The sequence below is a fragment of the Ostrea edulis genome, chromosome 2 (genome assembly GCF_947568905.1).
Source record: "Ostrea edulis chromosome 2, xbOstEdul1.1, whole genome shotgun sequence".
In the NCBI taxonomy this organism is placed as follows: Eukaryota; Metazoa; Mollusca; class Bivalvia; order Ostreida; family Ostreidae; genus Ostrea; species Ostrea edulis.
The window spans coordinates 23,420,486-23,436,672 of NC_079165.1; the positions used below are offsets into that span (position 1 = coordinate 23,420,486).

A 16,187-nucleotide genomic window follows, 5' to 3' on the forward strand; every position below is an offset into this window, starting at 1 on the left:
AGAAATTTCATCTCAAAGTTTTAATTCCGAAATTTATATATGTTCTGAATTTCCCCTGTTTTCGATTCAACAGCTGTTGATGGTCTAAAAAGATATTTCTCGAAAAGTCTCTTTTTCCGCGAGATTCGATCACTGATTTACATGCTACGCTATTACTAGGATTTTATTGTCTGGAACTTGTTTTGAAATCGTTTCTGCATATCACTATAATAAACACCAACCAGTGCTACGAAATCGTATGAGAGGGCGTTTACATGGATAGACGAAGTGTAAGTAAACTTTTCTTTCAATATACATAGTGCTACATTGTAAAACCTGGGGAGGGTCACAATGCGAGTCCAAAGCTTTACATAACAGGACTGTATTGAAGGGTCTTAAAGTTAATAAATTTCAAGTTGCATGCCTTCATCAGGTGCGATCATATATTTCTACAGATGGCATTCCTCATTATCCTCATTATCTACCTTTGGTACCGGTATACTCTTGTTACCCAAATTTACCATTTGATAATTTTCGCTGGTCACAAACAAAATCTTGCAGTGGGTCCACAGTCTTGGTATTGGATTCGAGTTCTCGGTATTTAGCGTCCTTTATCAGACCATAAACTCAAGTAGAAACCTTTTAGTACACGAAAGTCAAAGTAGACTGTTCCCGTGGGGATCCAGGTTAGAGAGGCCTAAATTTTGGAGGCCTTCATCGGCAATGGTGACGTCTCCATACGAGTGACTCGAGAGGGACGTTAAATAATATAAAATCAATCAATGAAATCGAAGTAGACTGCATGTATTTAACTCTACATAATGAAAAAGTTAAAAATTTCTAGCACTGCATATATACATGTATTCACCCATTGTATTTAATGTTGATGTCCATGCATATATGGAAATTTACAGCTATTGTAAAATTTAGTTCGAATTGATGTGGATTTGTCGTTCGAAAGGAGGGAATTTGATATTCTAATGTAAATTGTATGTAGTCTATCTTTTGATTGGCTAAAGACTAGACGTTTCCTACTACCAAATCAGCAAATAACTGTTGCAAACTACATGTCCTTTAATTTGTACACAGTATTAATCCGCGGTCACTAGCGTAAATAATGTCGTGAATAACTCATACAGTTCACTTCTTGTTGTTGTAAAATTAGGTAATTTGTTTTCAATTAAATAAGAACTATGAAGATTACGAACGTTGATAAATCTTGTAAATGCTATAGAGAATACAAAATCGATAAATGGACAAACAATGACCCCCTGGAAACACCAGAGTTGAGATCAGGTACATAAATAAGTAAGCATCCTTTGTTCAAGTGCTCATCCCTCACAGCCGCCATGAGTCCTTCATCTTAGACGGAGTAATTAGAAGTCAAGATCAGAACGATCGAATAATTGGCATGAAATACGTAACAAATTGTGTTTATTCATCCAGCTGACCTGTTGTTTTTGTACCCATATGAGGCAAAATTTATTAAAAAACTTCTACATGACAAGAAATATTATCTTGCTGTTGTCTTTTGCCTCATAAGAATACAAAAAATGTCCGCTAATAATGGAGCACATATTGTGCCCATGGGAATTCCATCAACAACTGCATATTGTCAACGATTAATTTCAGAATCTATTTAATGAAACGTGAAGATAACGAACTGTCATTTTAATAACTCCTATAAGGAATACATAATAGAGTTGGGCAAACAAGGGCTCCTGGACATACCAGAGGTGGGATCAGAATCCTAGGAGGAGTAAACATCCCCTATCGACCAGTCACATCCGTTGTAAGTTCTATACCTTGATAAATTAAATGGAGGAATCCGTAGTCAAAATCAGTGTGCCAAGAACGGCCTAACAATCAGTATGAGACACGTCAGACAAAATTTGACCAAATGATAGGTTGTATTGGCAAACTAGATCGTTCTAACGACCATAGAATTCGCGAAATGCTGACTTTAATCGAGACTGTTGAAACTCCTATAACATAAACTTGTTTGCCAGTAGCCTGCCTTGATTTAAAAACTAATCATAAGCAGAACAAGCTCTAGTATATTGAATCAGTTGAGAGATAAAAACCACCATATGTAGGTGATAATGTAATATTGCTTCATGGATACATATATGGGAAATTGGCGATGGAGAAGGTGAAAACATTCCGTTTGTCATAAAATTAAGTTGTTAATTTGCCGTTAATGTATATTTTCAATAAAATATCTAAGTACAAAGCAAATGTGGAGGAATCTGTGGTGTCTTATTTCTAGTTAACAGGGATATATCGATTCGACATATGAATAGAAAGCATTAATCTTAATAGATAAAAAAAATGTATAGTCTTTAATTTATCGTAAGGAATTGTCGTGTAAAGTTTTGAAAAGTCATACCTTTTGATGTTGTTGATTTGAGAAAAATTTTGCGATTTCAAATTTACTAAATGTTCTTCAGAATTTTTAAGAATCCACATTCGATTTACACTACTTCTGGCATATGTTGTGGCACAATACGTTTCAATATGAATTTCAGAGCACTTGTACGTAAAATGAGTTTATTTTTCAGGCATAGTAATTTTGGATGACTGATTTCAAGATACACCAAATACATTTTTGAGTTTTAGTTTTATCAAATAAGCAGCTGTTTCTAATGCAAAAACGCAGTATTTAATTCATCGTGAGGAATGGTGGCATTAGGTGTTGAAAAGCCGCACTGATGATGTTTATTTCTGAAAAGTTTATCGGATTTTTAAAAACAATTCTCATTTGATTTAGGCTTCTCGCATATGACATAATACATCTGAAGTTTCTCCGTCACAGTAGTTAATATTTTTCTGAGGAATATATATGGGGGTTTGGTGGAACATGTACTACATGTAGATACATGTACTGCAATGGGATTTTGTTTGTAAGTTTTTTTGTTTTACGAAGTTTTGGATTCTAGTATTAGTACGGTAACTCAAATTCATTCGTCCCATTTACCAAGATAACACTGACACGTGGACTCTGAAGAATTTCGTCCGCTGTATTGATTGCATATTTTTCAACGTCCCTCTCGAGATGTTTTCACTCATATGGAGACGTTCGCCCGTTGGAAGGGAACGTGTAAGTATAACTGAATGTATATAATTGCTGATCTTTTCGACGGAAGCTTAATTACTCTGTCATTCGGTCGAGGAATGCATAGTGCGCTTGGCAGATGATACAATGTTACTACATGTAAATCCCAATCTTTTCATTTATCACGTGCGACCGTTAAAGCTTTACTTGATGCCTCATCAGTAAAATTCGGTTTGCTACCGTTAAATCAGTGTTATATAACAACAAAGGAGAAGATAGTTTTGGTCGGGTTGCACCGCGTGGAAACGGCTTATAAACTGGTGAACGACGGGCTGGAGTGAGGGTTGGTGAGCGGGCGGGCGTCCCTGTAATAGGGTACCTACTTTGTGTAATCTACTCCTCTCACATTTCAAAACAATTAAATGCAGTTGAAATTTGATTTTTTAGCATCTCTTGAATACACGCTACCTATTTTTGTAATCAACTCCTCTTACAGCATTTATTTGACATCCTTCAGACCTTGTACAGCTGTTATGGAAGCATTGGAGATATGCATGTGTCTTTTCGGAAGTGATCGGACATACTTTTAAAAAATTGATGTCGTTGAACTTTGTCAACTTTAAAAAAGTACCTACTTTGTGTAACCAACTCCTCTCACACCTTTTATTTAACATTTTTTAGACCTTGTACAATATAGATGTTATAAAACCAATAAAGATATACTTCTGTTTTGTTTTTTTAAATTCTACATTAAATATGTCATATTTCCAATATGCTTTGTACAGCTGTCTCTATAATAGATAGCATGTTTTAAATCAACCCGGTCATTTTTGTTCTTGAATCGATTTGTTTTCTATTACTAAATCAAAGCTACCCAGAATATAGTTTTAAAAAAGAAAAACAACACATAACTTCCGAATGATTGATGTGACATTGTATAAATGTTGACTGGGGTACTTCCGAATGATTGATGTGACATTGTATAAATGTTGACTGGGGAACTTCCGAATGATTGATGTGACATTGTATAAATGTTGACTGGGGAACTTCCGAATGACTGATGTGATATTGTATAAATGTTGACTGGGATTATGAAAATATTTCTACTCTTCGTAAGGAACATTTCATTTTTTATTTCGCTTGGACTTTTTACAATCGATGCAGAAGTATTCGATTTATTGTGTACGCGAGTATTTCTCTTTACGTCTTTAGTATCAAAATAGCAAACGAAGAACTGACAAAAACAATAAGGAGAATGTTGAAAATAGATACCCCAAATATTCTTTTAGAGTTACAAGTTCCAAAAGGAATGTGGTAATTGAAATTAATGCATTCCTCTGATTTGGGCTTTCAGGTATGAATTGTCATAGTGAACTTTATTTCACCTTGCAGCAGCAATACAAGAAACTGATAAATGAGAATCAAATGATACAAACACAACAGTTTATTTCAGTCTTAACAAAAAACAATTTGCAACAGTAATATAGATTTACACGAACATGATAGAGAATGAAATGATATGACGGAAACTGTTCATTTCAGACTTAATAAGAACAACAGGTAACAATATACATGATAACAGTTTATGAAGAAATCACAATACATGGCTACTTCTATGAACAGCAGATTGTCTGATGAAATATTGGGAAAAAAAGAGTTATACAGATGATGGATCACTGAAAGTTTATTGGTCTGCAGAAGGTGATAAAAACACTGAGTAAATGACACCGTTGCTGGGCCTGCTCGGTCAGTGGTTTTACCTCTTGATTGCCGCACATCATTCAGTAGCAAATTTCACAATCATGGTAAAAATAAATTATTGATAAAAATAATTCTCAAAAAGCATCACTGCTATGACCTTCAGCGCCATGCATGGTTAAAAATTTGTGGCACTTTACGTACTTCAAGTGACGTCTTAATCATCCATAATTGTGAAGAGAAATAACATATACCCCTCATTAAAAACAACAATGAAAGGGTTGTATTTCATAATATGGAACATCATGTGTCTTGCTCTTTGTCAGCAATTCTGTGCGACTTATTTGCAAACCTTCAATTGATCTACTTTCTTTTTATCAGGAACACATTACGCCTTGCACCTGTGGTAGTACTAATCTATTCTTATTTATTTCTTATGTATTTATTCAATTTCGTTTGATTATAGTTTTGAAAAGTTTAGTAAATTTCGGATTGAGTAGGACTTCTACTGCGTATCGGATTGAGTTGTTTTTCTTATGCGCATTGGATTGAGTTGATATTTTTGTAACGCTAAATTTCATTCGTCATTAAGTATTACCCAATAGTCATGATCCACCTTTAACTATAAGTTTCCGTTCAAACTGAGTAAATCAGAGCAGTGTACATTTTTACTTTGAAGATCTAGCTGTCCAGCTTCTACATGTGCATCCTGTGGTACGTAATACAGTGTCATCATATTTACTTAGGTATTACCCTACTACAATATTTTTGTATGTGACTCTTATTCTTAATTGCAACGTTTATAGTTTATTGCATTTTTGTAATTAAATTTGTCTAAGTATATTTTCAGAATTTGTTTGCAAGTTCAAAGGTCAATTTCTTACAGAACATATTTTTCTATTATAAATGTATGCTGTATTATTGGTAACCTATTGTCAACAGTTTATCTAAATTATGAACTTGTACTTTTTGTCTAATACCATTGTTATTTGTTTTGCTTATAGGTCAGTGCCTTATACATTTCTACAAAAATAAACAACATAGATCTGAATCCAGACTTTTTCCTTGCTGCTCGGTTACACACCTACAAAGGGTTCCTTACCATTCTGTCAGTAGCTATATAATGTAGTGTTTTTTGGTAATTGGCATGAGGTGCATTTTCTAGGGGTTAACAATACCACATGGTACATTTTTCTCAGTAGCTATATAATGTAGTGTTTTTGGGAAATGGCATGAGGTGTATTTTCTAGGGGTTAACAATACCACATGGTACATTTTTACAACACAATTACGTTTACTTCCTGTTTGTTGAGAACAAACGAGTCTTACACTTATGACAATTTTTTAGGTATCTTAGAATTAGCAAAACTATGCAGGTATGAAAGGTGAAGATAACGAACAGTGATCGATCTCATAACACCTATGAAGAATATAATATATAGAGATAAACACGGATCCTTGGACACACCAGAGGTGAAATCAGGTGCCTAGGCGGAGTAAGCATCCCCTGTAGACTGGTCACACACGCTGTGAGCCCTATACGTGTATCTTGATCAGGTAAACAGAGTAATCCGTAGTTAAAGTCAGTGTACCAAGAACGGCCTAACAATCGATATGAAACACGTCAGACAGCATCTGACCCAACGATAGGTCGTATTGGTAAGTATAAGTGGTTATGAACATGTCTTTATTTACGACGGATTCATATAGGGTTTCACTAGGAACGAGAAATGTTTGTAAAACATATATGCCCCCCTGGTGCAAAGTTGAAAATGGTTACAACACATGCATCACTTAATTGATAGTAGTGACAAACCAATGCAAAATATTGAGTAGACACTATCTTCCTTTGTCCAGAGTGGATTGACCATATGACCGAAAATCAATAGGGACCATCTACTCCTTATGTTGTACCAGTGTACCAAGTTTGGTGTCAATCAAGCAAATGATTCTTTAAAAAAATGGAGACAATATATTACTATGTCCAGTTTAACCCTTAACCTTATGAACCCAAATTATATAAGGTCATCTACTCATGATGCAACAGTGTACCAAGTTTGATGTCTGTCAAACAAAAGGTTCTCAAGATATTAAATGGACAGTATTTTCCTATGTCCAGGTTGACCCTTGATTATGTTACCTCAAAATCAATAGGGGTCATCTACTCCGTAAGATGTACCAAGTTTGGTGTCTGTCAATCAAAGGGTTATCAAGATATTGAGTGGACAGTATCTTCGTATGTTCAGTTTCACCCTTGACCTTTGACCATATGAACTCAAAATCAATATGGTTCATCTACTCCTAAGATGTACCAGTGTACCAATTTTGATGTCTGTCAAGCAAAGGAGTTTGAAGATATTGAGCTGACAGTATATTCCTATGTCCTGTTTGACCCTTGACCTCAAAATCTTCTCCTGAACATGTACCAAGTTTGATGTCTGTGCCAAGCAAAGAGTTCTCTAGACATTGAGCGGTCAGTATATTCCTATGTCTAGTTTGACCCTTAACCATGTGACCTCAAAATCAATAGGGATCATCTACTTCAGTGCACTAGGTTTAATGTCTGTCTAGGAAAGGTTTCTTAGATAATGAGCGGACAATATCTTCCTATGTTCAGAGTGGATCGGCCCTTGACGACCTTTTGACCTGAAAATCAATAAGGATCATCTTCTATTCATAACCAACCCACATATCTAATATTATTACGATCAAGTGAATGATTCTCAAGATATTGAGCGGACATGCGGTCTACCGACCGACCGATAAGTGCAAAGCGATATGCCCCTCTTCTCTGAAGGGGGTATACAATTTGAAGCTGGACTGGTATTAAAGTACAGATTGTAGTGTTATTATAGACATCACGGACTCCAAAGTATACCACGTTTTCTCTGAGAGCAAGGCGAGTTTCGTGATTCATGGGTCTCTTGTATTAGAACACACGATTCACACCTACAAAGACTAAGTTCTCTAACAGTAAATATTGGCTCTAAATCTCATAGAAATTAAAATTACTAAAATAACAAATCTTGATATAAAATGAATTCATATTGAAAAATATTAGATATGAAACGAATTATAATCTAAAGAGAGGGTCCTGAATTCACTGTCACAAGCATGGATTTCACACCATTTTTCTTGGACAGATCAACAGGTCAAATTACAATGGTTTTAGAAAATGTGGAGGTCGTGTGAACCACGATCAAATTAAGATGAATACGCTTTACACTTAATATTGCAACTATCTGAGATATGGTTTTATTCACGGATTTTTGAAACGGAAATGACTGAATTTTTCATTCACATAGCATTATTTAAATTTCAAAGCCGGGAATGGCAATTATCGCACGAAGTCTTTCGGCGTCTTGCAGTTGAAGGCATTACATTCTTGTCAATATGACATACGATAGCATAGCACAAAGTCAACCCACTTCATTCACTAAAGAAACCAGCAGGGTAAAGAGATCATTAAAAATCAGAATAGCAGTAAAAGGATATTCTGATAAACATGCACCAATTGATAGAATATAACATTAAAGAGAGTACCAATAGATATTTGTATGGCGTCCCGTTAGAACCATGTGCAAAAGTTGCACTTTTGCACATGACCCTATCAGTACAACACATATTTGTCCTGGAAGAAATCGTTTTTCAACAACAACAAAATATAAAAGGAACAAATAACAACATAAATGATATAACGCACTACGCGGTTGTGGAACGCGTGTTTTGTGGATCAGATACATCTTCCACTTCTTTGCCACAACATCTCCTCAACATTTTATGTAGCTTTGGGTGAAAGAAAAGTTGGATGAACAAAAATAGATGGGCGTTCATCATGTTGTTGACAATGTTTAAACGGATTCCCACAAAGTCCTTCTGTTTTGAAAGATTGATCCCCAACTGGTTACAGAATAGACGTATCTATAACGAAAAGAAATGTTACACGATTAGATAGAAACGCAGTCAATCACTATTAAAAGTCACAGCTTATGTTACAGAAGTATGAAAAGGTGAAGATAAAGAATACAGAATTGAATTATGCAAACATGGACCCCTAGTCACACCAAAGGTGGGATCAAGTTCCTAGGAGGAGTTAGCATCTCCTGTTGACCGGTCACACCCGCTGTTACTCCTACATCTTAATCGGGGAAACTGAGTACCTGTAGTCAAATTCAGTTTGTAAAGAACGTCTAACTATTGTCATGAAACACGTCATACATCATTGGACCTAATGAAAGAGTGAACATGTATTTACAAATAAGATCACTATAACGATTATGGACATTTCGAATTGCTGATTTTAAAGGAGACCGGGCGCGGTAGCTCAGTGGTAGGGCGTTCGCTTCGTAACCGGGAGGTCGTAAGTTCAAGCCCCACTGGTGTCGTGCCGCGTCAAACCTAAGACGTAAACATAGGTAGTGATTGCTCCTTCCCCATTACCCTTAACTTCAATGCTCGCCAACACATCTGTCAATGTCTTTCAAGATTCTTGTAAAACCTCTTATACAAACGTTTAACTATAGCCTAATCAATTTATGGTGCAGAATTTTTAGATAAAATTGTTTTACCGCTTGTAAACAATTTCCTAAAATTTTAATTTATATCAAAACAAAGCACATTTCCCCGATATTTGGTGTAATCTTAGCTACATTAACCATTCTAATTCTTAGATTCCGTTCTGTTCTGCGTTTTCGCAACACCCGTAGAACGAGGGTTCTTTAACGTGACAAAGTCTGCCGCCAGGAGCGTAGCTTCGTTAGGCTCGAGTAGGCACGTGCCTACACAATTTTTTTCCACATTTATCAAAACACATTTTCGTCCATAAATGTTTGCAAAATATAAGATGTTCAGATATATTATATATAGTTTTTAAAATCGGATATAAAATTATCATTCCGTCAGAGTTTTTGTTTTCATAATGTATTCTACATAATAGTTATACAGTTAATTGTCGAATTATCGTCACTCAATTTATCGCCATTTTCGTTATAACGCCGCATTTTTCTAAGAACGTTTTTCCTATTACTTAAAATTCTCGTTAAAACGCCAAATTCCCTATCGCCATTTGTCTTTTTATTACAAAAGTCTATATCAAAGTGTTAATTTTCTCGATAAAACGCCATGTGATGCGGAAAATTGGTAATTATCGATCTCTAGCGTACACCTGGACAGAAGGTACCCAGTATTAAATAAACAAAATATTTACTTAACATGAACCGTAATCTTGTTGTTTTTACCTCATTGAAAAATATTTCAGTTTAGTTATGGTTTCGCCACGAAAGAGGTTTCTGCTGAATTTCTAAGAAAATAAGCAAATTATTACATACCACGGAAACCATCCAAAATGTACTTAACAGGAAATCTCCAGTTATTCTACTGTTGTATGGGAAAACCCCATGAACAAGAAGACAATGAGAGATATGTTGGCTGCAAAACATTTTCTTTAAAATACTCGTTGATCTTCGTCCAGTTAATGGCGGCTCATTTACCAGGAAACAGCCTCGCTGTGCGTTAAATGCATATACCAACACTGGACAAGGTTTACTTAAATAACTTGAAACATACTGGTTATTTGTGTCATGTTTGTGAATTGTTTTAAAATGAAGCCTTATTATTGATAGCAATCTTTTAATCATGAAAAATAATTATGAGATATTTTTAAAATTACGTTTGTACATAAAGGAAAGACAACTCTTACATATACAAGAAGAGTAACTCTTTCTCCTCAAAAATTTCAATTGGAAATTCAATAAATCGCCAAATTCATTTTAACGCCATAAATTCAAATGAACAAAAGGTGGCCGTTTATCGAGAGTTGACTGTATATTTTTTCTAGACTTTGGTGATCACAATGACTCGCTCTCGAATTTAACAGTTTACATTTTTTTTCTTCAAAAGTTGTACAATGTCTAATGTATATTGCAATCATTTTGATGCTCAGGGTAGTGCAAATGAGTCCTAATATTTCAAAATTTTCTCCGGGGTGACCCCGACCTCAGCGGGAAAGGGCGACCCCCTCCTGCACCTACCCCCTCGGCGCTACGCGCCTCGGTGAAACCTTCAGTTTCATCTATCGGGCTTACACATTGAAATAGTCCTAGCTACGCCCCTGGCCGTTTTCAAGGTCATATCCGGAGGACCAGTGATTCTCACTTCTAAATACCGAGCGTTTGGCGAAGGAGAAATCAGGACCTATGTTTACATGTTAAGTTTGACGTGGTTATGGCAGGAGCGGGGTTCGAACTCAGGTAGATAGTTTCATTAATGCTTACTATTATATACCAAAATAGACACCCAGAAAACACCGCTGTACGTCCAGAAGATTATTTAAGTAACCATTATTGTTCTTACCAAGAGAGGAACCGAGAAAACTATGTAGACAACGGATATAGCCACCATCATGACGATGAACTTGATCTGATCTTTATCTGGTCTGGACGCTGATTCAGCTGGGTGGATTTTCTTCATGCTCAGAAGTTCATAGATTGCTGAGATGTTGCAAAAAAGGATTACCACGATACAAGCAAACCCTGAAAGAAGTCACCTTATGATTTACCTTCCATGATCAAATATTGTATATGACTAAAAAGATATCACGTAATCAATTTCTACGAGTGATACACGATACAATACAATCTCTTCCATGCTTTTTGAGTTGATAAAAAAAACCTACTACAAATATCTCTGCAACTTGCAAAAATATATAACCCCGACTAAAATATCTATAAGGAATATTGTTACAAAAATATATAACTCCGACTAAAATATCTATCAGGAATATTGTTACAAAAATACATAACCCCGACTAAAATATCTATCAGGAATATTGTTACAAAATTCATTAAAAACAATATTTCCCCCACTTTATGGTATGTGGGTTTTTTTAGCTTACAGATGTGCCAACTAATTGAAAAGCACAATAATGCTTCGAAATTCTTGTTTGTAACATTTCATCCTAAATCAGTAACAAAGGATCGCTTACTAGCTGAGCACGACTTCACGTATATATCAACGACTACAAAGATGTGTTGCTAACGAATGATAGTAAATCTACTACGTCAGTCTTATAAGCTGTCAAATAAATTTTGTAGATATCTGTTAAGACAAGGTTTCCAACAATCGATAAATATTAACAAGGGTACCGAGAGCGTTAAAGAAGCACAGGACATCTGAACATTATAGATAGAGTACGTCACAGGACATCTGAACATTACAGATAGCGTCCTCAGTACCTCAGGAAGCACAGGACATCTGAACATGATAGATGCACACGTCCTCAGTACCTCTTGCTTGTCGTAAGAGACAACTAAATGGGGCGATCCTTTAGATGTGACCGCAAAAACCGAGGCCCCGTGTCACGATAAAGACCCCCCCCCCCCCCCCCCCCCCCCCCGCTCAAAGGCCTCAAGCGCCGAGCATATGCCTAAGCTTTGCAGCCCTTCACGGGCAATGTTTACGTCTCAGTATGGGTGAAAAATTCTCGAGAGGGACGTTAAATAATATTCAATCAATCAATCAATGTACTCTAACTGCAATCCACTAACAAATGAACAGTTACTAGTTTCGGCGGGATACAAAATACTTCACGTTATTCGTGTAAAATGGGTGTAAAAGTTAAGAGTTTCTATTCTACACAGATTACAAATATTCAGGAATATTCTAAAGAAGGGGTGTGAGGCGTTTTTCTTCTAGGTGAGATACAGTGTTCAGTCTATGTGGGATACATTGTGGAATACAATGATCAGTTTAAACGGGACAAACGCTTAAGTTTAGGTGGGCTACAAGAGTCAGTCTAAAGGTTAGACCAGACAAGAAACAAGGATGATTATAAGCGGACTGCAGGGGTCCGTAAAGGCGGGCTACAAGAATCATTATAAGCGGACTACAGGGGTCCGTAAAGGCGGGCTACAAGAATCATTATAAGCGGACTACAGGGGTCCGTAAAGGCGGGCTACAAGAATCATTATAAGCGCACTACAGGGGTCCGTAAAGGCGGGCTACAAGAATCATTATAAGCGCACTACAGGGGTCCGTAAAGGCGGGCTACAAGAATCATTATAAGCGCACTACAGGGGTCCGTAAAGGCGGGCTACAAGAATCATTATAAGCGGACTACAGGGGTCCGTAAAGACGGGCTACAAAAATCATTATAAGCGGACTGCAGGGGTCCGTAAAGGCGAACTACAAGAATCCATCTAGGAAGGCTAAAAGGATTCGTCCACGAAGGCTACGTCAGTCAACGTGGACTGCAGGGGTCAGTCTTGCAGGTTGTGAGGGTGAGTTTAGGTTAGGAGTAAGGGGTCGTACTGGCGAGATACACGGGTTAGGGTTGCCAATTTGCGTGGTGGTCAGCCTGGTAAGGTACACGTGCTCCTTCAACCGGGTTTGTGTACTAGTACCATGTAAACACAAGTCATTTCAACATATGACATCGTGATGTTGACATGATACATGTATCCTGATAATAATATACCATGTCGACATGGTAGATATTGCAAAACTGACACGAGGTCCAGACAATGTGTATCATGTAAATCCGACATCGTGATTTCAACAATATCATAAATGTTGACACAAGGTCAAGACAATGTTTGGGATAAAAACTTGATATCGTGTCCACATTGTAGATATCTATATGCTGACGAAATACACGATGCCTTGATCAGTATGAATATACTTTGTAGACATCACTTATTGAAACAATCGAATTGCTATTCTTAATTCGATAGAAATTGGTATTACAGCAAAATTATATTGACCACTCGTGGGTGCATTTCATTCTTCGTAATTGTTATGTCACCTAACACGTAAATATAACCGCCATTCTATCTTTGCACGTGACACACATGTTACGTGAATTTTGATTGGCTTTGATGAATAACTGCACTACCTACCTTATCTATACCAATTGTATAAGATGTGTTATTTCTCATTAACGTATACAAGATTCTTACAGTTTTTGGGATTTCTTTACTACTCTTTACTTTTTATTCTAAACATGTTCAGAGAACTTTACAATTAATTTAGAAATTAAATAACCTTCAAATACAAAGTAGAGTACAAAAAATCTCCCTCCAGTTGTTCTATCGTTCCAATGAAAGTCGCACCAAGATTGAAAACCATAGCTGTTGACGTCCATAAGTGGCAAACTGGACACAAAAATCTACAAAAAAATGTGTTGTAAGTATTGGCCAAGTGTAATCTGAAGATAATGTTTGTGTGCAGCTAATTTACCCTTACCGAAAGCAGACACAGGCAGAAATACATTTCAAAGGAACGAAAAATTTGCCCTCGCCCGACTGCCTCAATTATTTTAGAGCCTGAATATGCAAGGTGAAGATAACGAACAGTGATCAATCTCATAACTCCTATAAGCAATACAAAATAGATAGTTGGGCAAACACGGACCCCTGGACACACCAGAGGTGGGATCAGGTACCTAGGAGGAGTAAGCATCCCCTGTTGACCGGTCACACCCGCCGTGAGCCCTATATCCTGATCAGGTAAACGGAGTTATCTGCAGTCAAAATCAGTGTGTCAAGAACGACTTAACAATTGGTATGAAACACGTCAGACAGCATTTGACCCAATGTGAGGTTGTATTAACGAACTAGATCGTTATAACGACCATAGAATTTGCGAAATGCTGACTTCAGTCGAGACTGTTGAAATCCCTGTACCATCAACTTGTTTGTCAGTAGCTTACCTCGATTTAAAAACTGACTATACGCAGAACAAGCTCTTGCATATCGAATCAGTTGAGATATATAAACACCATATGTAGGTGATAATGGAATATTGCTACACACATATGGGAAGTTGACGATGGAGAAGCTGAAATCATCCCGTTTGTCATACAGATGAGTTGTCAGTTTGCCGTTATACATGTATATAAGTTTTCTTTTTGAACACTAGTTAATGAAATAAAAGGGTTGACAAATGAAAATCAATATGAAAAAACGGACACAAACTACAAACCTCGTTCCAGCTTCTGTATGAATTTTAATACACGGTTGAAAAGGGACATTTATCTTGCATATAGCTATCTGAATCGATCAATAACCTATGCATTATTGATGTAAAAATGAAAATGTCCCGAAAGGAAAAAAAATAAGGTATTTCATAGCCAAAATCTTCTCCAATCGCAAGAATACGTTAAACTGAATGCGATAACTTAAAACGTCGTGGGGCTGACACTGGGGACGAGTATTAAACCCGATGCCCTCGTTGTCAAACTGAGTGCCTTACACAATAGGCTACGGCAACCGGTCATAAAATATTTTATAGTTCTCATAAACTGTCCATTTATGGATAGTAGCATCCAAGTCGAACTAACATACGTACTGCATAAAGTCCGAGTCCCACGACAGCACCAATGACCCTGTTTTTGGACATCAAATGCTGATACTTAAACGGATACCTCAGGGCAATGAAACGGTCAAAAGACATCAGCATCACCATCAGACGGGACGCCATCATAAACAGCGTCTGGGAAAATCCTCGGAAAATACATCCGTGATATCCTCCCGAATCGCAGTATCCAAGGAAGTAGTTGGCACTTTGCATACTAACACAGAGAGCTGTGAAAAGTGAAGATAAAGAAAGCTGATTATAAATAGAATACAATAATAAGAGTATCACAAACACGAACCTCTGTACACACCAGAGAAATGTTTTTCATACCAAGGTGAAGACAGCGAACACTGATCAATCTCATAAATCATACAAGAAAATAAAAAAAGGGTTGGGCAAGCACGGATCCCTGGACATACCAAACTTGTGATCAGGTGCCTAGAAGGGGCAAGGATCCCTTGTCAACCGGTCACATCCGCCGTGAGCCCTTTTTCTTGATCAGGTAAATGGAGTAATCCGTAGTCAAAATTAGTGTACCAAGAATGGGTTAATAATCGGTATGAAACAGATTTATCACGAAAGTAGCTCAATTCAGTTGTGAATTATCAATATCAATGGTTGAAATGTTTAAAAACTTTGCCCACAATAGAAATATATCTTTTGGAATAAACAAATCGAGTTGATAAAATCACTAGCACAATATCTTTGTCGCTGTCCACACATAAAGTTTTTGTTAGAAAAAGGCGGAGATCTCTTGTTTATATAATTATGTATTTTCGAAGGTTCAACATATATTTAATCAGAAGGCTTGCATTAAACCTAATTAAAAAAGCCTTCATGGTGAACTGCAATCCCATCTTCCCCGTTTGCTTTTGAAATTTGGTTTTTATATTAATACATACTAGTGACGTGAACGGCAATCTATATACCTGTAATTTTCAATCACCCTTCATACAGCAGGGAGAAAAATCTTTTAAGCTTAATCCATTTGATGCATTTTAAGTTCAACACTTGTCAGTAAGTTCATGTTGCGCATATCTTTAGGATTTATCAAAGCCTGCCTGACCTCATAAGCATCAATATTCATTAATGTTTTCGTCTA

The 16,187-nt window shown here is 36.7% G+C and overlaps 1 protein-coding gene and 1 long non-coding RNA gene across 2 annotated transcripts; one reads left to right on the top strand and one right to left on the bottom strand.

The window, feature by feature from the left end:
* The first annotated feature begins 2,877 nt into the window (after positions 1–2,877).
* On the top strand, positions 2,878–5,783 carry LOC130052179 (uncharacterized). Its single transcript, XR_008800556.1, has 3 exons — positions 2,878–3,079; positions 5,412–5,478; positions 5,737–5,783. It is a non-coding gene; the product is annotated as an uncharacterized LOC130052179 (long non-coding RNA).
* A 1,981-nt stretch (positions 5,784–7,764) lies between these two features.
* Positions 7,765–15,306, bottom strand: LOC125681701 (prostaglandin E2 receptor EP4 subtype-like). The gene is made up of 4 exons (XM_048921891.2): positions 15,077–15,306; positions 13,772–13,895; positions 11,084–11,262; positions 7,765–8,653 (listed from the first exon to the last, which is right to left on the bottom strand). The coding sequence occupies exons 1-4, from the start codon at positions 15,296–15,298 to the stop codon at positions 8,435–8,437; spliced, it is 744 nt and encodes a 247-aa protein (XP_048777848.1). The 5' UTR covers positions 15,299–15,306; the 3' UTR covers positions 7,765–8,434.
* Positions 15,307–16,187: the final 881 nt, after the last annotated feature.